This window comes from Propithecus coquereli, unplaced genomic scaffold, assembly GCF_000956105.1.
Source record: "Propithecus coquereli isolate 6110/MARCELLA unplaced genomic scaffold, Pcoq_1.0 Scaffold111, whole genome shotgun sequence".
NCBI lineage: Eukaryota > Metazoa > Chordata > Mammalia > Primates > Indriidae > Propithecus > Propithecus coquereli.
Window position 1 is genome coordinate 3,323,105 of NW_012135081.1, and position 19,030 is coordinate 3,342,134.

At 53.9% G+C, this 19,030-nt stretch overlaps 1 protein-coding gene across 1 annotated transcript; it reads right to left on the reverse strand.

Annotated features, from left to right (window-relative positions):
* Nucleotides 1-8,001: 8,001 nt before the first annotated feature.
* KRT82 (keratin 82, type II) lies at nucleotides 8,002-18,839 on the reverse strand. Its single transcript, XM_012650236.1, has 9 exons — nucleotides 18,320-18,839; nucleotides 16,242-16,450; nucleotides 13,860-13,920; nucleotides 13,110-13,205; nucleotides 12,567-12,731; nucleotides 9,939-10,064; nucleotides 9,087-9,307; nucleotides 8,815-8,846; nucleotides 8,002-8,243 (listed from the first exon to the last, which is right to left on the reverse strand). The coding sequence occupies exons 1-9, from the start codon at nucleotides 18,722-18,724 to the stop codon at nucleotides 8,002-8,004; spliced, it is 1,557 nt and encodes a 518-aa protein (XP_012505690.1). The 5' UTR covers nucleotides 18,725-18,839.
* Nucleotides 18,840-19,030: the final 191 nt, after the last annotated feature.

The following is a 19,030-nucleotide window of genomic DNA, read 5'->3' on the forward strand; positions in this document are numbered from 1 at the left end:
CATAAGTCCGCCACAATTGACAACATGGGGACGTTAATTTGCTTTGGTCGTAAATGCAATAGCCTTTTTCACTGCAAGTGTGGCTAACCACCAGAAAGTTAGGGTGGTAAGAGTGCTAGCAAGAGGCTCACAAGGGATGCATCTATCTATGAAGATATCGTCCACCAAAGAGACGTGGGTGTGTGCAACAGAGAGACAGGGTCTGCACAGCTTCAGGTAAATAATGGTATGGAGTTTGTAATACAATTTATTACATCTCTGTAGATAGACACATCTCTGATTTGAGACACTCAAAGGATATTCATTCATTATTTGTTCGTTTATTCATTCATTGATTCAACAATTATTGAGTGCCTACTCTGTACCAAGCATGTGCTTGGTGTTGAGGGTGCCAAGGTAGAAAGATGGCCTCTGTTCTCAAGGTAGTGGGGGAAGATTTATGTTAAGATAAATCCACCAGTCAACACTTTTGTGACATAATTTGAGGCCAAGGCATGTGGCCTCTGTTTGACTGGATGCTTGGATTCTACTTGGAAGCGGATGTGCACTGTGACCAGAAGTACCCAGCTCAGGTGTGCACAAATTTCTATTTCCAACCATCAACTGTGTGTCTGAGGGTGGAAAGGAGCAGAAAAATAATAACAAGAGAATACTTCTTGTCAAGATCACCGGCAGCTTCCATGTTAACGTTGGTGGTCTTCTCAACCCTCATTGTACTTGACTTACCAGCCGTATTTGACATAGTTGGCCATGTCTTTTCTCTTAAAACACTTTTTTCTTTTGTTCCATACACTACACTCTTCTGATTTCTTGCCACGCTTTCATTCTTCTTAGCTAGCTCCTCCTCACATCCCCAACCTATAGACACTGCACAGTCCCTGGGCTCGACCTTGGCACCCATTCTCATCTTTAGACTCATTCCCTTGGTGATATCATACGGACTCATGACTTTAAATGCTATCTATCATTAATGACTCCAAGGCACATCTCTGCCCCAGACTCCACCCCTGTAATACTGTATATTTTAATCAATATCTCTATTTGGATATCAGCTATGCATCTCAAACTTAATACAGTTGTCCTTTGGTATCTTAGGGGGAAGGGTTCCAGGACGCCCTGCAGATACCAAAATCCACTGATGCTCAAGTCCCTGACATAAAATGGCACAGTATTTGCATATAACCTATGCACATCCCCCTGTATACTTTAAATCATCTCTAGATTACATGTAATACCTAATGCAATGTCAATGCTATGTAGTTACAATACTATATTGTTTAGGGAATAATGACAAGAAAAAAAGTATGTGTGTGTTCAGTACAGACACAGCTTTTAAAGAATATTTTCCATCTACGGTTGGTTGAATCCACAGATGCAAGACCCACAGAAACAGGTCTGACTTTATATCCCAAACTGTTCTCCTAATTGTTCCTACTAAATATGTTCCGCTTGCCAACTTCACTATCCCTGCAAGGCTCAGGCCAAAATTCTTGGGTTCTTCCTTTTGTCTTCTGTTTTTTTATCCATATCCCACATCCAATCCACTGGCACATCCTCCCTTCACGACATACCCAGACTGCTACCTCTTCTCCCAGCCCCACTGCTCCCTTGCTGGCCCGAGCCCATCACTTCTCACAGCATCTGCTCAACCGTCCTCCCCGCCAGTCTTCCAGCTTCCTCCCTTGCCCCTTTAGATTTTTCTTAGCTCCTTTGATCCTTTAAAACCACATTAGATCATGTCATTTCCATGGTCAAAACTCTCCATTGTTTCCCAGCTACTCGGAGTCCCTGCCCTGCAAGGTGCTACACAGGGCACCTCTCCCGTCCTTGACCTCTTTCCCTCCACCGTCCTGCTGCCCGTTCCTCTCCAGCTGCTTGGCCCTCAGGGCTGTTCACGAAACAGGCAGGGAGACTTCTGCCTCAGACACTCACCTCCTCGCTGTTTCCTCTGATGGGAACTTTTTTCTCATCTTGGCCACAGCTATATGTGGCCTCAACTCTTCCAGGGCTTTGTGTATACATCACCTTCTCACCCGCTGTTGAAAGCCCCCGCCCCAAGTCCTCCCTGTCCTCCTGCCATGCTCCCTTCTCTCCTTAGCACGTATCATCATCCAAGGTCCTCTCCTGTGTGGACTTGCCTGTTGTAGTCTAACTGCCCTGGCTGGGGCGTCAGCTGCAGGAAGCCTGCAGGCACTGCTGTGTGTTTTGTTCTCCCTGGGGTCTCCAGGGTTTAGGAGAATGTGGCACATGCCGTGGAGTTTCATTGTGTGAATGGATACACTGCAAAATTAAAAGCAGGAGGAAAAAAGGGAGAAAGGAGAGGGAGCATAAAGAAGAGGAATTTGGGCATTTGGTTTTGTAGAATTTCAGGAAAAAGAGACTCCGGCTCCCACATGGACAGGAATGGCCCTGGGGAGGACGGGAATGACCCTGGGAAGGACGGTGGTGCAGAGACCCAAGAGCTCCCAGGAGAAGCAGTCCAGTCTGCCCTGCACCTCTGGTCTCTGGGGTCTGAGTCAGGCTGCTAGAAGGGAAGCGCATTCCACTCCTCTGAGCTAGGTAAGGGGTTCCAGGAGGTTGGGAAGGGGACCGGAGGATGCCCCGTGGAGATGAAAAGGGAGGGAGCAGGAGGGATGGCCTAGACAGCACCAGTGAGAGCAGAAGACTTGATCCTGATCTTGGAGCCAGATGGACCTGGGTATAATCCCAGTTTTGCCACCAACCAGCTGTTTATTGTCACCAGGCACAAGGGCCACTCGAAACCATGTCAGTAATCACCCCTATGTGTGCCAAGGGCCCTGGGGAGATCGTAACCTCTCTAAGCCTCACTTCCTGGTGTGTGGCGTGGAGGCACACCTGCTTTGCAGTGGCATGGGCATTGAACGGGAACATGTCTGGGATGTGCGTTGCATAGTGCCTGCGGCTGTCACTGCTGCCCACTTCTTTCCCTGCTCTTTCCTCCCTCCCTGCCTCCCCTTTCCTCTCACTTTTGGTCAATCCTCCCTTCACTTCTGAGCAGTCCTCCCTCTTCCCGTCCAGCACCCATCTGTTTCCCACCCCGGGCTGAAGCATTCCGACCCCATTAGCCATTCCTATGCTGTCCCATGTCCTAGCTTCCTTCAACCCTGATCAGGCCAAGTGGGGTGGGGCTAATTGGGACTGGTCAAGTATAATCCCTGTTCTGGGATGAGCTGTCGCCATCGGCAGTTTATAGGTCAGAGACACTGTTTCGCCAGACGATGTGTAACACAACTCTCAGGCATTTTAGAGGGTGGTAGGTGGAGAGGGGGTAGGAGTTGCCCTGGCAGCTCTGGGCTGGAGGTTTTGCTGCAGCGACAGTTTTGTTGCTGTTGTCAGCCAGCCTGAACTTAATCCCAGAAATCTGCTGGCCCAGCCCAGCCTCAGCCCCTCCGCTGGGTTACTGTACACTGCCTGCTGGCTCATTCGATGCTATCTGTGGGGTGGGCATGATGGGGACGAGTCAGAGAGCTTCTGTTTCGCCCAGGGACGAGTTTGTGCTGGTGAGAGGCTAGGGAGGTTCTCCTGCTGAGACCTGCCACTGGGAAAGGAAGCTCAGCAGTCCCCCAGGGTCGGAGTCGGGTTGGGGTGCTGCATCCACCCTTGCCAGGACCTCAGACTAATGAACAGTTAGAGGGAATTTGTCACCTCCCAGAGAGATAAAGCACCCTTCTCGTTTGGTCTCCCTCCTCCCTGCCCTTATAGGAATGCTGATTTTTTTGCAGGTTTAATTCAAATGTCTCATATTGCCCACATAGCTGCCACCTGTCCAGAGTGAAAGTGTTGCTCCTCGTAGGTATCTAGCTCAAGGTGGCAACCAACCTTTATCTGGGTGCTAGTGTGTACCTGATGTTGTCTTTGGGGCTGGGATGGCTGGGACAGCCCTCTTCCTTCTACCAGGTGCAGTGACCCTAAGCTACCCCTCCTCTGCTCACGGTGCCACTTCTGAAGCCACTTCCCCAACCCAAGCCCCTGCCAGAATTCCTTCTGGCATGATCCCAGCTGGAGAGTGGCAGTAGTGGGTAGACTTGGGCCACAGATGTGACAGGCATGAGGGAGGGCCACTGGGGCAGAGGCAGAGGCACCTGGGGAGAAGAGAGGCTGCAGGGGAGCACCTGAGAGCGGTGGAGGCAGAGGACAGGAAGTGGGAGGCCTTCTGTGGAGACAGACACAGACATGGAGCAGCTCCATCCACCCTCCCATGCCTATCAGGGCTGTTTCCCCTCCTGTCCTCACTAGGGTACTCTGAAGCGGCTGGGATTTGGATTCTCTAGGCCCAGTCAAATGCAGTGAAGCTCTGGCTTCATGCAGGCCGTTCTCTCTCTTGCCCAGGGCAGGGGGCTGGGCCTGTTCCTCTGGTACCTCAGCACCCAGCGCAGAGCTGGCCCAGAGAAGAAGCTCTGGAGGCGTTTGCTGAGTTGAATGGAATGAGGATGGCCCCGCTGCCACCAGGAGGCACCTTTGTCCCACCTGCCTTGAGTCATCTCCTCCGGTGGGGAGGAAGGGAGAATGGGGGCCCTGCTGCAGGCCCTGAGGGGAGTCCTTGGTGGATGTTGTTCCAAGTGCATGCCCGGCCTTGCTCACGCCCAGGACTGAGCTGGGCGCCCGCCACTAGGAAGAGCGGTGCGGATGGAAGGCTCCAGGCCCTCCCCTGTCCAGCAGGCATCCTGGGACCTGCCAGGCCCCAGAGCCCACCTCCCAGCAGGGAAGGGGATCCTTCCATCCCTCTCCTCCTTTATTGTGACCTCAGTCGAAATACCGAAGGGGCGTTTCCTGCCTCCGGTAGTGTCTGTGGGATGGAGGTGGGCGGTCTCCTTGGAATCGCTCAGTTTTTATTGACTTGGGGACAGAGCGTCCCTGTAGTTTCCAGAGCTCTGAGTTATTAATCAGCAGGGAGCTGACCTGGCTTTAGGGCCAGGCCAGAGTGCGGAGGCTCCATGTGGGAGCTGAGGCTCTCTGCCCTGTCGTTCCCGTCCCTCCTTCCCCGGATGTGGACATGCGTCCCTGGAATCGCAGACCCCGGTGGGATGGGCTGTGTGCCTGGCTCGCAGCTGCGGGCGCGTCAGCCTGGAGCCCCCGAGCTGCTTTTCCTGACAGGCCTGCTGGCCTTCAGGGTTCAGGCCGGCCTGCCGCTCCTCGGGGAGCTCCTGGAGTCCGTGACTACAGTGGGACCCTCGGTGTCGTCCGTGGCCCTCTGCTCTGCCACCCTCACAACGATGCGCACAGCTGTGACTTCGTGCTCCAGGGCCGTTCTTCCTGTTAGGCCGTGAGACCCATGAGGTGTGGGGCCAGGGCTCCATTTTTTCATATAGCCCTATTGAGATATCCATATTACTGTACAATTGGCTTGTTTAAAATGCATGATTCAGTGGCTTTAGTATGTACAGCCATCACCACAGTCAATCTTAGAACATTTTCATCTCCTCAGAAAGAAGCCTTTAGCCATTAACTCACATGACGTCCCCCAACCTCCGTCTCCCGCTCCCTCCAGCCCTAAGCAATCATGTCTCTGCTTTTTGTCTCTGTCACTTCCCGATTCTGGACTGTCATCTGAATGGAATCGTACAATAGGTGGGCTTTTGTGACTGGCTTCTATCACTGTGCATGTTTCAACGTTCATCCGTGTTGTAGCACGTCCCAGTCCTCTGTTCCTTTTTATGGGTGAATGATGTTCCATTTATCTGTTGATGGACAGATAAACAAAATGGATAAAACATGGACTATCTACAAAATGTTTCTACCTTTTGGTTATTGAGTAATGTTGCGATAAATATTCATGAGCAGGTTTTTGTGTGGACATACATTTCCATTTCTCTCGGGTATATACCTAGAGCCGAATTGCGGGGACCTATGGTGACTCTGACATTTTGGGGAACTGCCAGACTGTTTTCCACAGGAGCTGCCCCATTTCACATTCTCTGTCACGGGCCCTGGGTGCCGTGTCTGCTGTGCTTACTGGGTAAACTGGCCCTGACGGGGGCTGCCTTGTTCACCACCGTGTCACAGCCCCTGGGTAGCCCAACCCACAGCAGGCGCTTGATCAATACGTATCGAGTGAATGAGACTGTGAAGGATGGGTTCTTCTGAAAACACTGCCCGCGAATCTGCGACTCTAGCCTTCCTTTCGGCCGCTGTTCTTACAATCTTCTCTGTGAGCCTCTCTCTGACCCCCTTTCCAGGCACAATCATCAGTTGCTTCTTGTTGCTCTCATGCCCTTTGGCGCTCATTATTTATGACTCCTCTGTGAGGTTGAGCGTCCCGGGGTTAAGAGGGGGTCTTAGTCACTCTGCATCAGCAGCCTCTAATGCGGGGCTGGGTGCAGAGTGGGTGCTCTGTGGGGGCTGGGGAGGGGGAGAGGGGGGCCACAGAGGGAGAGAGCCCCTAGGAGGGGCTGTTCCAGGGGACCAGTGAGTCAAAGGGAGGGGACTGAAGCCTCTCAGGGGGTGAAACTGCTGCCACCAAGTCGTGTCTCCAGGTTTCAGGCTAAGTGGGGAGAGGAGACTGGAGTGTCCTGGTCCTCCTGCCCTCTTCACTGCCTTTCCCACACTGGGGCTGTCCAGGCACCGAGGATGGTCCAGGACAGGGGCAGAGCCCAGGGCTTGGGGGCTGCTAAGCATGGACATGACAGGGGACCCCACAGATTTTCCCGAGGCCGTATGCAGCGCACCACGCAGTGAGTGCAGTGAGTGCAGTGGGGAGGCCTGTGCGCAGCAGGCACGCGGTTTTAACGCGGTGAGCGACTTGCGGACCGCTGGGGTGTGTTGTGCAGGTTTCGAGTGCAGTTTGTACAGAGCCATATTTATTCCACAGGCCACTCACAGATCGTTTACAGGTAGTTTCCCCATTTGTATAATAACCTTCCTTTCCACTCCCAAAGCTCCAGTCCCCAAAGGCTGCTCATGGGCTCCCCTCAGCCTTATGTGTCCCCCACAGAGCAGGGTGAATTATCCTGATGCCCACAGTCTGTGAACAGAGACATTATTTTGGGAACAGGGAAGCCCAGACGGGCACACACAGCAGAGGCCTTGAATCTCGGGTGGGCCGGGCTGGGCAGGAGGGGCTGCCGGGAGGTGGAGTCAGCCAGCACCTCCCCTGCTCTCTCCTAGCCCCTGAGCCAACAAGTCGCCTGGGGCAGCCACATCACTGCAAGGAGGGGACACATTCATATCAGGCCCAAAGCAAGAGGGACTAAAGGGAGCGGGGGAGGGGCTTCGTTCCATGGAGCAAATGACATCAGCTCTCGATTATCTGTCCATCCAGTAAACACCCATGTCCCCAGCCCTCTGTTCTAGGCATTTCTCTGCTGCCACCTGCCAATGTGAGCTCAGGAAAAAGACGTATTTTCATAGTTTGAGTTCAACACATCTGAGCAAGTAAATTTGCTGCTTACAGACCCCCTCCAATTCTCTGTGCTGAGAGGACGTTGGTAGGTCTGGACTGATCCTAAAATCTCGGCACTTGGCTTTGGAATTCAGAATGGGATTTGGGGGGGGTCTCCTTTTGACATTTGCAGCAATGCCTATTTCAGGTGGTGTTAAAAGAAGTTCACTTTTCTCAGGTGAACGAGTGCCTGAAGTAAGGGAAGGGGGAGCCTGGGATGGGGCAGTGGAGCTGGCTTTGTGGGGACACTTCCGTGGGGTAATCCACAGGCAGAACTGTGATGCCCTCTGGCCTGCTGGGGGCATCGCCATTCCCCTGGCCCAGGGTCAGGAGCCATGCGTTCTCTTTCTCTGTCCCCCATCTCCATCCCAGGGCCCAGTTCAGGCTCTGGACACAGCTGAGTGAACAGCTTAGAGTGACTGATGAGGATAAGAAGGGGGCTGGGGGGCAGCTCAGCTCCTGGGGAACACCCGAGGGGAGTTTGGGGTCGAAATGGGAAAGTGGGGCTTTGGAATGCCCTTGTTTTCAGCCCTGGTGGGGTGTGACATCCAGGGCCAAGGGCTGGGGCCCTGTCCCCTGGGTTTCCAGCCTCTGGGGTGGTGCTAACACTTGTGGCTGGAGGGGCTGCTCCCAGCCACCAGCTTCGTGCTAGAGCTCCGCCCGCCCCCACAGCCCAGGAGCCCCTGGGACTCGCAGGGGACGTAGAGATCACCGGTGCCCACGACACTGCAGCCCCCACTGCTCCTGAGGACGCTGGTGGTCCCTGGGCAGTACTCCGTCCTCAGCACAGGCGTGCTGACCCCACATGGCTCGTACAGGACAGCGCCTTTGGAGCTGCTCACAGCTGTGGAACAGGAAGGAGTGCTCAGAGCCCCGCACTGCGCAACCCTAAGGGGATTGCCCTGACATGTCTCAGCCAGGCCATTCCTCCCACCTGCTGCCACTCACCTCTAAGGACACGCCCATTCCAGCCACCAACTTCCATGTCTTCTCCCACCCCCGACCCCCACCCACATGAAGTGCTCAGAAGGTAGCCATGTGCCTCTCCTCTCTCCCCAGAGCCTTGGCCAGGCCAAGCCTGCTATCTGCTTCACCCTCTCTGCTTCTACTTGTCTTGTCCCTCCTGCTTCAAATCTTCTTCCTCTAGAAAAGCATCCTCCTGTGAGTACGGCTCCTGTGGCTTCTGGGCCCTGAAGCACTGGGACCAGGCTTCGAATCTGCTCCCAGTCCCAACTTCCCAAAGCTATGGGTAGCAGGAGAGCTTTGCCATCAGCCCAGGAGCTCATGGCAGACAGAGCTCTTCCTTTGAGGTAGGGGAGGCATTAGAGGTCTGGGAGGGGTGGTGTGGGCTATCTGTGTTGGGGCAACCAACCCTCAGGACCCCAGAGCCCTTGGGGCTTCGCTCATCTACTTACAGATGTTCACCGGCCCAATGCCTTCACACAGCCTGGGGATAAGAGGAAAAAGAAGACAGGTAACTGCATCAAAGAGAACTAGGCTGAAAAATGTGGCATCTCCCCTCTCCTGCCCTCTCCACGGACCACGTTAGTGATGAGGGCCTGCAGACTGTGTGCTGTTGCGGGTTTTCCATGACTGGGGATGGGTCACAGCAGCAGCAGCCACAGGAGGGCTGGGCGACATGCATACCTGGTGCCTGTCCTTGCTTAACCCTCCCTGATGGGCTCACCTGTGCTCCTCGCCCTCCAGCAGGCGCCTGTAGGTGGCGATCTCGATGTCCAGGCCCAGCTTGGAGTTCATCACCTCCTGGTACTCCTTGAGCAGGCAGGCCATGTCCTGCTTGGCCTTCTGCAGGGCCTCCTCCAGCCCCGCCAGCTTGCACTTGGCGTCGTTGAGGGCCGCCTCGCCTTGCTGCTCAGCCTCAGCTATGGTGCCCTCGAGTTTGCAGCGCTGGGGGACAGGACACAGAAACCCTGGGACCTGGGACCCCTGAGATGGACTCCCAGAGAGAACATGGTGGTGGGTACAGGCCAGGTTCAAATTTGCTGTGAGTTTTCTCCTAGGACTGTGGCATCTGGTTCCTCCAGGGAATTGGGACTGGTTTTCTATCTAAAACACCTCAAGGAGATCTGAGATTTTCCTCTTAGCTATACTGAGCAATGTCTTTGGGGCTAATAGATTTTAGGTGCCTGGTTGGTCTTCACTAACCTAGGAGAATAGAGTGGGTCTGATTTTATGAACAATTCAGAGTCACCTTGTATTTCAGGATCATGGGCTTAGAGTCTTTGAAGGGACCATGGAGAATGTCTTTTCTATACTTCATCTAGTGAAACACCCCTGACATTTCAACTTTGACAGGAGGTCACCTGGCCTCTGACCAGACCCAGCCCTTTCCTGAGGCTGCTTAACCTGTGTTGGCCATCTCTTTTGTAGAAAGGGCTTGCTTCCTCTTCAAAGAGGAGCCACAGGTTTATTCCCTCTCCAGTAGTCCTCCCTGGGAGGACAGGATGTGCCCCACGTGGTCCAGGTTGCCGGACAGCCTTTGAAGGCTTTCATGGCAGGGCAGCCTCCCCCGCCTCACCTGGGCTTTGACGGTCTCAATTTCCTGCTGCAGCCGCTGGATCAGCTTGTTCATTTCCAGAATCTCGTTCTTTCGATTGCGGAGGTTGTCGCAGTGGTTCCCGGCTGTCAGCCTCAGCTCCTCATACTGCCAGGACAGAGAGATCAGAGCCCCAGGCCCATGTGGGGACATCTCCTGCCCCCTTTCTCGCTGTCCTGAGGCTCTGCTCCCATGACTTTGAGCCTGGGTACGTCTGGATGCCCATCCATGTTCTGCTCCCAGAGCCCTCTCCACTGCTGGTCAAGTTTGGAGTCCTTGCGTGGGCTGTTCTTTATTCCCATCCTACTCTCAAGCCTTAAGCCCCTCCCAGACACTGAGATCCCCCTGGCTGGCTGGCTGCTTGGTATCTGGGCCTTTTCTCTCTGCCCCAGAGCCCAAGGTCACCCAGGGGCTCTCTTCTCTTAGATGTGCCTCTGGACCTTAGAAGGGACTGCTGTGCTCAGCTGGGCTCCCCCAACAGACCACTGCCTGTCCTCTGCCTGTCAGCATGAGGACATTTGCGTGTTTTCCCTCGAAACTATCAAACCCAAGATGCAGTGTTGTGTCCTACCTGGGCTTAACACTTTCTAAAAACACCTTTGTATTCTGAATTCAATTTGGGAATAATATGTGTAGATTCCATTCATAGATTTGTTTAAAATGAGCCAACTTTGGATTTTCTGATAGTGGATGGTAGCGTCTTGAATATAAAATGCAAAACAAGAGATAAGCTCATAATTACTCTCTTTGGCTCCTTTGTTATTTGCTGTGGGAAAGCCTATAGTTGCTTAATAAACGTCCACTCTCTCCTTCTTCTTCAAACAGAATCTGCTTTTATTTGGGGTGGCACAGATAAAAAAATATTTCTCAGCCTTCTCTAATCAATGAGATCTATGGCTGCTGCTGGGTAGGCTGCTAGGAAAGCTCTTTTTAAAGTGGGAAGCACTCAGTTGGCATTTTTTTTTTTGTCCCGTTATCCTTCTTCCTGCCTGACATGACATGTGAGGCATTACAGCTATCTTGGTACGCAAGGCAACCACGAGGATGAGGCTTGTGCTAAGGATGGCAGAATGGAAAGCTAGAAGAGTCCTGGGTCCCGATGGTGTCATGGAACCCCCATGTCATCCTGGGCAGCCTAGTTTTGTACTTCAATCTTTCTGAGAAAAAAGTAACAATTGAATTTGTTGTTTTTAAAATTTCTGATCCTCATAGCTAAAGTCAATCCTTAATTAATAGACCTGTCTTCATGATTCTGACTTAGGAGGATGGGAAAATGAGGTGGCTGTATTCCCTGAGCCCACCTGACTGATGGATGGCCCAGGGCAACCAGAGAGGGGCCAGCTGGGGTGAAACCTGGCTGTGGATGGCCACAGACTGAGTCACCAGAAGCTGGCTCAAGGCCAGGGTTTGATACTTTCGATCCCCACAGATCTCCAGGAAACAGGCAGAGAATCACTTGGGATGCTCCCTGGGCAGTGGTACCCATTGTTTTCAGGAAAAAGTCCAAAGGCCTCAGCACAGCTCTGCAGATGTGCTGTGACCCAGCCCCAGCCCACCTCTCCATCCCGATCTCCTTCATAGTGCACAGCTCGTCTTTCATCCTTTTGCATCCGGCTCCTGCCTGGCACCCCTCCCCCATTCTCTGCTCATTGAAATCTTACTTGTCCTTCAAGATCAGGTCAAATGACAATGCCTCTGCCATTCCAGACACAATTTGCTGCTTTTGTCATAAAGCTTCCTTAAGCTGCTTCTCGACTTTCGCAATCACTTTATGCTACCTCGTATTTTGGTTTGGCAGGCCCATCCTTCCTGGCCACCTATTCAAAACTGTACTCCCAAAACACTCCCTACGCGCACTGTGATTTATTTTCTCCATAGCACACATCACCATCTAACTTATTTGTCTTGTTTATTATCTGTCCTGCCCCACTACCCCTGCTCCTGCACCTGCCTCTGGAAGGGAAGTGACATGAAGGCAGCGACAAGTGTCTGTTCTGTGCCCTGCTGGATTTCCAGCTTCTAGAACTGTACTTGGCACATGGGGATGCCCAATAAACAGTGCTGAATGAGGGAACCGATCAGTGAATGCATGCGTGGTGACTTTCAGAGACAGGGCAGGTGACACTGGGATGATAATGTCTGTCAAAATGAATTGCTCTGGGGGGCCCCCCTGCCCTCCCAGCAAGCCCCTAATTACTAAGTCTGGGGCCACCTTAATCACCGTTTCTGCCCCACCATTAGTAACCACCCCATGCCATCGGCCTCCTCCCACGAGAAGCCCAGGGCCCTCTTCGCCATCATCACCAACTAGTATTTATTGAGTGCTGCGGAAAGGAGCACGTCCGGTGAGTCTGCAGGTAAATAAAGCTGTCACCCTGGCGCCCCAGTGACAGGCCTGGGCTGTCTGTGGAGTCCCTCCCACATGCTCTGTAGGGACATGGCCTGGGGCCTGGCAGAGACAGCAGGGGCTGGAGTTTATGGGTCCCCTGTCGCTGTGGTGTGTCACAGCCTTCATTAGCTCCTCACCCACTTCCTGGGGGAGAGAGAGAGTCTGGGGGGGCCCCTTCACCCTCCTCCTCCAGTGTCCCCCGCCCCTGCCCCGGGCCTCACCCGGCACTGGTACCAGGCCTCCGCTTCGGCTTTGCTGCGGCTGGCGATGTCGTCATACTGGGCCTTAATCTCGGCGATGATGCTGTCCACATCCAGCTCCCGGCTGTTGTCCATCTTCACAATGACCGAGGTCTCAGAGATCTGGGACTGCAGCAGGCAGATCTCCTGGGAGGGGCCAGGTGAGAAGGTGTGAGCGCTCTGAGGGCCCAGGTGCAGAAATGGGAAGAACCTGCTCAGACCTTCCCACAGCGGATTTGCGCAGAACCCTGCTACAGCTGTTCTGGGCTTCAGTCACCAACGGGCTCCTTGTCCCCACCCTCTAGTTATCCAGAGCTCTGTGGAAATTTTCCCAGAGGGGTCTGCAAGCTGGGGATCTGGACCATCTGACTTTTGGGGGTCTCACTGCCTGAGAACCACCTCTCCAGCGCTGATCTCTCTACGTGCTCGCCTTGACCCATCCCCGCTGGGCAGACGCTTCCCAGCACCCTCATTCCCTGGGCACCAGCCCCTGACCGACCACCCGGAGGGCAGTGCTGCTGGTACCTCCTCATACAGGCCTTTCAGGAAGTCGATCTCCTGGACTAGAGCCTCTGCATTGGTCTCCAGGTCAGCCTTCATCAGGAAGGCCGTGTCCACCTCCTGCAGCAGAGCAGGGACAGAACCATGACCTTGGCTGGGGCCAGGCAAGGGCCATGCCTTCCACCCACTGGCCCACCTCCCAGGCAGGCTGGGGGCAGGTGCAGGTGTGGGGCCCACCTTTCCTCATTGAGCCCATGTGGATGCAAAGGGGTGATGGAGCCACTGTGGGAGAGGGTCCCCAGCCCCAGGATTCCATGCCTGGGCCTGGTGTCCTGATGGGAAGGAATCTGAAGGGATCTGGGGGTGGGGGGAGGCGGGTTTATAGGAGCCTTGGATGTGGCTTCTCAGAGCTCACTTGGCAGAGCTTGGGCCTGGAAATATCTGGCTACCCGTCTGAGCAACCATTGCGATTGTTTCTATCTTTGGGGGTTTGCGTCAGAGCTTTTGTTTTGCTTCTGATTTGGCATTAGCCCATCTCCAACTGCCAGGGCAGGGCTAGACATGACCCTTACCCAGCTTTGGCTCACTTGAGTTGGGAGGCGGAGGCCAGGCCAATCCCTACCCTTTTGCCAGTGCAGAGGGGAGAGGGAGCTGGTCCAGGAGTCTGGGGGTGAGGACACTTTAGTGGGGTGAGTGGGCTGTAGACACGTTTGGACATGGTCCAGGGCTGGCGGGCCAGCTCAGGGCCTCTCCTCCCTGAGCGCCCTCCCTCACCTTCTTCAAGGCAACAAAGTCGTTCTCGACACAGGGACGCAGGGAGAGCTCCTCTTCATATCTGATGGAATAGGCAGGAAAAAATGCTGTAGTTGGGCATGGAGTTTGGAAGAGGCCTTGGCGTCAGGCCTTTGGGGTGACTCTGCGTGTCACTGAGCACCCTGGGGAGTCACCAGGTCCAGCCCTGTCTCTGGACACCTCTCGCTCCTCCACCCACTCAAGGCTGATGACTGTTACCATGGCTCCTTGTAGACGCTTTTCAAGTTTAGCCCTCCCCTTCCCTAGGAGCCTGTTCCTGTCATGAGCCATCCTCTGGGAAGTCCTCTGTGAGACCCCGTGTCTCTGTCTCGCTGCTGGGGAAGCCCGCTTCGTCTAGCTGCCTCCTCTAGGAGGTGGAGAAAGGCTGTGCTGCACGCACGGCTGTCTTTCCTGAGTCACGGACATTCCCAGTTGGCCCCGTGGTCCTCCTCGCTGGGAGGGTTCTGGGCCTGGCCCCTGCCTGCCATCCCGTCGCAGAGGTAGCAATTACCACTTCACCAGACCCACAGAGACAGCCGACTATTTCCTCCAAGTGCCTTGGGGCTCCACAGCCCACTCACTGCCCCCCCAAGGGCAGAGGGAATCAGCAGGGCTTCAGTCTTCCCAGAATGACTCAGGGGGGTGAGCAACATGGATCCACTAAAAGCATCTCCTTTTTCCAGAACTCTGCCACGGCACTGACATTGGGCACTGGAGCCTTCCGCCTGGATCTCAATCCCGGCTCTGTCACTTGCTGGCCATGGCCCAGTTGGTTAAGTGCCTTGGCCTCTCTGCATCTCATCATCTACAGTTCCATCGTCTGCAAAGCGAGGGTGACACTGTTCTGCTTCGCAGGCTGCTGTGGGTTCATATATCACATGTGTTACTCAGACAGTGCCTGGCACAGGGTCAGTACTGTGTGTTTGCCGCTTCTGTTAGTATAAAATGCAAGTTTGATCTCATCCTTCTTCTATTGTTCCACTTTTAAAAGCTCAAGTTCTCATCTGGAGCTGCAAATCATGTTTCCCAGGTTTACCTGGCTACTTACCCCTCAGGAAGTGTGTTGTTTCTGCAGAGAGGCCAGCCTCCATCCCTCCCACAGCCTCCCCACATTTCACCTGTCACAGTCTGCTAGAGTTGTCCCCTCACCTGGCTTGCTTTGGCCCTTCCTTGTCACCTGCTCCTGTCCCATCCGCACTTCTAGGGTCTACTCTGGATTCCCCTTTTATAAGAAGCCATCGGAATGAAAGTTAGTTATCCTTCAAGGCCCAGAGCAAATGATGCTCCCTCCGGGAAGCCTTCCTGGCCTCCTTCTGCTCCCTCCTTCCACTGGGATTCCTCTCCCCTCTGCCCTGTGCCCTGTTGCAGCTGCTGGTATATATGCCCAGGGGGTCTGTGCATACTGGATGGGCATCTTGAGGGCAGGAGCCAGCCTCTTCCCTCTCTTTAGCACCTGCACTTCCCAGCACAGGGTCTGGCGCCAAGTAGGCACATGGTTGACAGCTGAAGCATGAGTGCCCCCAATGGGGCTCCTGTCCACTGACCCACATCCCTTATGATCTGCTGCTCTCAGTATATTTAAACTTTTCTCCTTAATGGAAAGATGTCCAACCCTCCCACCCACGTGTACTCCCACGGGGCACTGGGCCCAGACCCCAGTGAGGCAATGTATCTGGGCCTAAGCTTCCTGCCAGCACTGGCTCTCCTGGCCAGCAGGCTCTTAGTTACCATATGCTTATCAACCACCTACTCCAAGCTGTGACTCAGACTCTAGAGCTTGCTCTCAGGGAGGGCAAGTTAGCAAGATGGAAAACAGGAACCACAAAGAACTTGGAAGTGACATGGGGAGCAAGAGCTCTGATAATGAGGAGGGAGGTGATTTCCAGCCGTGAGATTTCCAGCAAGCCAGAGTCAGGGGGTGAGAGAAAATGTGGGCTATTGGTCTGGATGTGGTGCTGAGAGGGGGCTTATCAGGCAGAAGGAACAGCAGGAGCAAACCCTTGCAGGGAAGAGGCCTGGGGAACAAGTTAGTCTGTTTGGGGAATAGGAAGTATCAATACTTCAGCATCTGCAAGGGGATTGATGGAAAAGAAGACAGAACAGGTGGTTTGGAGCAGGGACCCGGAGCTCCAGAAACGGCAGGTGAAAGAGCTTCTTTTACAGCAAGGGCAACATGAGAACCTATTTAGGCAGGGAAGTGGAAAGGCAGATGAAGACAATACACGATTTCTGAGCTCCCATGTGCCAAATGGGATGCTCTGCCTACATCATCCCACTTAATTGTTCTGCTGCCCAATGAACTAAGCTACGAAATCTGTAGCTTGCCCCGAGTTCCCTGGTGGGGTGAAAGCAGAGCCAACTCACTTTTTCTTGTAGCCCTCCAGCACATTCTGGAGGCTGCAGAGCTCAGACTCAAGCCTCACGTGCTCCCCAGACACGCAGTCCAGCTGCCGCCGAAGGGCGCAGATGTAGCTCTCGAAGATGGGCTCGATGTTGCTCTGGCAGCACCTCTGCTGCTGCATGAAGTTCCACTTGGTCTCCAGCAGCTTGTTCTTCTGCTCCAGGAACCGGACCTGTAGCCAAGAATGGGATGTCACCAGGTGGCAGGGACCGTGAGGACCACAACTTGGAGAAGGCAGTGGAATGAGTTTGTGCCCTCTCTCTCAACACACTACTGCCAATGCACTAGAATTCGCAAAAATCATAGTCTCCACACAAACTGGCACCTGAGGGTATGTGTCTCTGTGTCTCCCATGCCTGGGAGAGCTGGGGGACCCCAATCTTCCACTCAGGGGTTGAGTGTTGTAGCGGAAAGCGAACTGCCCAAGAGGCCTGGGGTAGGTCCACATTCCAGCCCTGCCTGCCTGCCTCTCACTACCCTTGCGACCTTGACCACGCCATCCTATCCCTTCCAGGCTCACTTTGATCCCAAAACCTCCTACTTGGGGTCTTTGCATGGGAAAGCACTCTGTAAATCTTCATGCTGATGTAAGAATGTGTGATGCTTGGGAGTTGAGGCTTTCTTTTATTGCGGCCCAGAGGCACTCAGGGGAGAAGTTAAGGTCAAGGGTTTTTGTCCTAGGACTCTAAGCTCCTTTCACCTACTCTGCTGCATCCTGCTGGCTGTATCTGAAAAAAGTCCAGGTCATAGTAATGTGGAAGCTGCTAGCCTACCTCCTCCCTTTTTGTGGCTTGAGAACCGAGATTAGGAGAATTTGAATGAGTTGACCATGGTCACCCGGCTAGTCATTGACAAAGGGAACATGGTCTCTAGTGTTTGCTCTGGGATTTTCCACATGGTGCATCCTCTCTCAAGACAACTTCAGGAGTAATGAGGCCCTTTTTATGGTTGATAGCCACACCAGCAGGAGGCTCCTGGCCTCACAGAAAGAGGTGTGATGTTGCTGATGATCAGGGCTCATGTTGGAATGAGTTTATGGCCAGAACTTAATAAGCTTTAAAAAGGAAACTGTAGATGTGGCTAAACAAGTACTTTGTGGAGCACTTTTGCATGTATTACCTCCCTCAGTTCTCCCGCCAGCTCTCTTCTACCTCCCCACTGGGCAGCAGGGTCCCCGAGGCCGAGACATTAGTGGCGTGCACGGGGATTCAGGGTAACAGGAGTGGAGCCCACACCAGGGCCCAGGTCTCCTGACTTTTGGCCCAGGACTCTTGCCCCTAAACTTTGGGTCACCAGAAATTCCAACTCAGCCCTGAGCATGGATCCTGACTCCAAGAGCCTCCCTAGGGCATGGGGACAGGCCCAGGAGCAGCTGAGGGATGCCAGTCAGTTCAGCACCTTCTATAGGAAGCACCTTCACCTTCCCCGTAGGCTTTCAGAGCCGTGGTTCTGGAGTCGGCAGATGTAAGACTTTCGTGACAGCCACCTTGTGCCTCTAGCTCTGACTGCTCCACTTTTTCCTCATCCCAGGCCTAAACTGACGGCAAATTCCAGGGTCTTAGTGCCCATCCTTGCTTCAGGAACGGGAGTCTTGACCCAGCTCAGGCACACAGAAGATGATTCTATCATTGAGGCTTCATCAGAAAGGGCATTCTTCTGCCTCTTTGGTCATTCCTTTCAGTATTGCTTTGGAAGTTCCTCTTATAGTCTAACCTCCAGCAACCTTGGTGACTTTGCCAGAGATAGATGACATATTTAAAAAAGGTCTCAAGCACTGGGACTCAAGCATTACAAAAGTGATCGACGTAACCTAAAACATTTGTACCCCCTTAATATTTTGAAATTAAAAATAAAAAAAAGGACCGGGGGTGGAAACATTCAGTGTGGAGTCTGGTCTAGCATCTTCCAAAGATAAGTGGTCATGGACTGTGGGAGAGGCCAGTGGAAAAACTGTGGCTTCCCCCGGGCCTGAAAAAGACCGGATGACAGATCTGCAGTGGATCTCATCCTGCGGCCCTGGAGCGCTGGGCCCGCACCTTACCTTGTTGATGAAGGATGCAAAGCGGTTGTTGAGGCACTTGATCTGCTCCTTCTCGTCCCTCTTCACCCTCTGCACGGTCGGGTCGATCTCCAGCTCCAGCGGGACCAGCAGGCTCTCATTGATGGAGACAGGTGTGATGCAGGCAGAAGGCCCACAGGTGGCCCCCACTCGGTACCCGAAGCTGGGCAGGCCACACCTGGAGGCGACCCGGGGCCTCCCGAAGCCCACGTTGCACAGGCTCCGTGAGCCAAGGCAGCCCAGGGCCCGGAGGCCCCCGGACCCCACTGGCCGACACGGCCCCTTGCTCACTGCATAGTGGGTGACCATCCGGGGCATGACGGCAGAGTAGGAGCTGAAATTCTGACTGCCACATCTGGACCTCGGCTGGAAGGAGCGGCACGACATGGCAGGAGAGAGAGGCAGGGAGACGTGGCCCTGGAGGGAAGGATGGGGGCAGGAATGAGCCGGTTGTGGCCCGGCTCCCCCCTTTTATTTGGTAGAGAGATGGAGGGCTGAGCTGGGTCAAACCCCAAATGAGGTTTATGAGCTTGGGATATTGGCAGCGCTAAGTAGCAAGGTGGATAATTAGGGTAGCCAAGAGCAAAGCGAAGGTGCCAATGGCCAGTGCTGGTGGGCCCCATAAAAATCCCACTTGTCCTCCTTCCCTGTTTGTGGGGGAGATGAAAGAGGCCAGCCAGACAGATATGTCTG

Coding starts and splice junctions, on each gene's coding strand:
- KRT82 (XM_012650236.1), bottom strand. CDS start 18,724: ATGTCGTGCCGCTCCTTCCAGCCGAGGTCCAGATGTGGCAGTCAGAAT. Junction 13,921..16,241: donor CTGGAGGGCTACAAGAAAAA/GTGAGTTGGCTC, acceptor CTATTCCATCAG/ATATGAAGAGGAGCTCTCCC. Junction 10,065..12,566: donor AGGCCTGGTACCAGTGCCGG/GTGAGGCCCGGG, acceptor CTGTCCTGGCAG/TATGAGGAGCTGAGGCTGAC.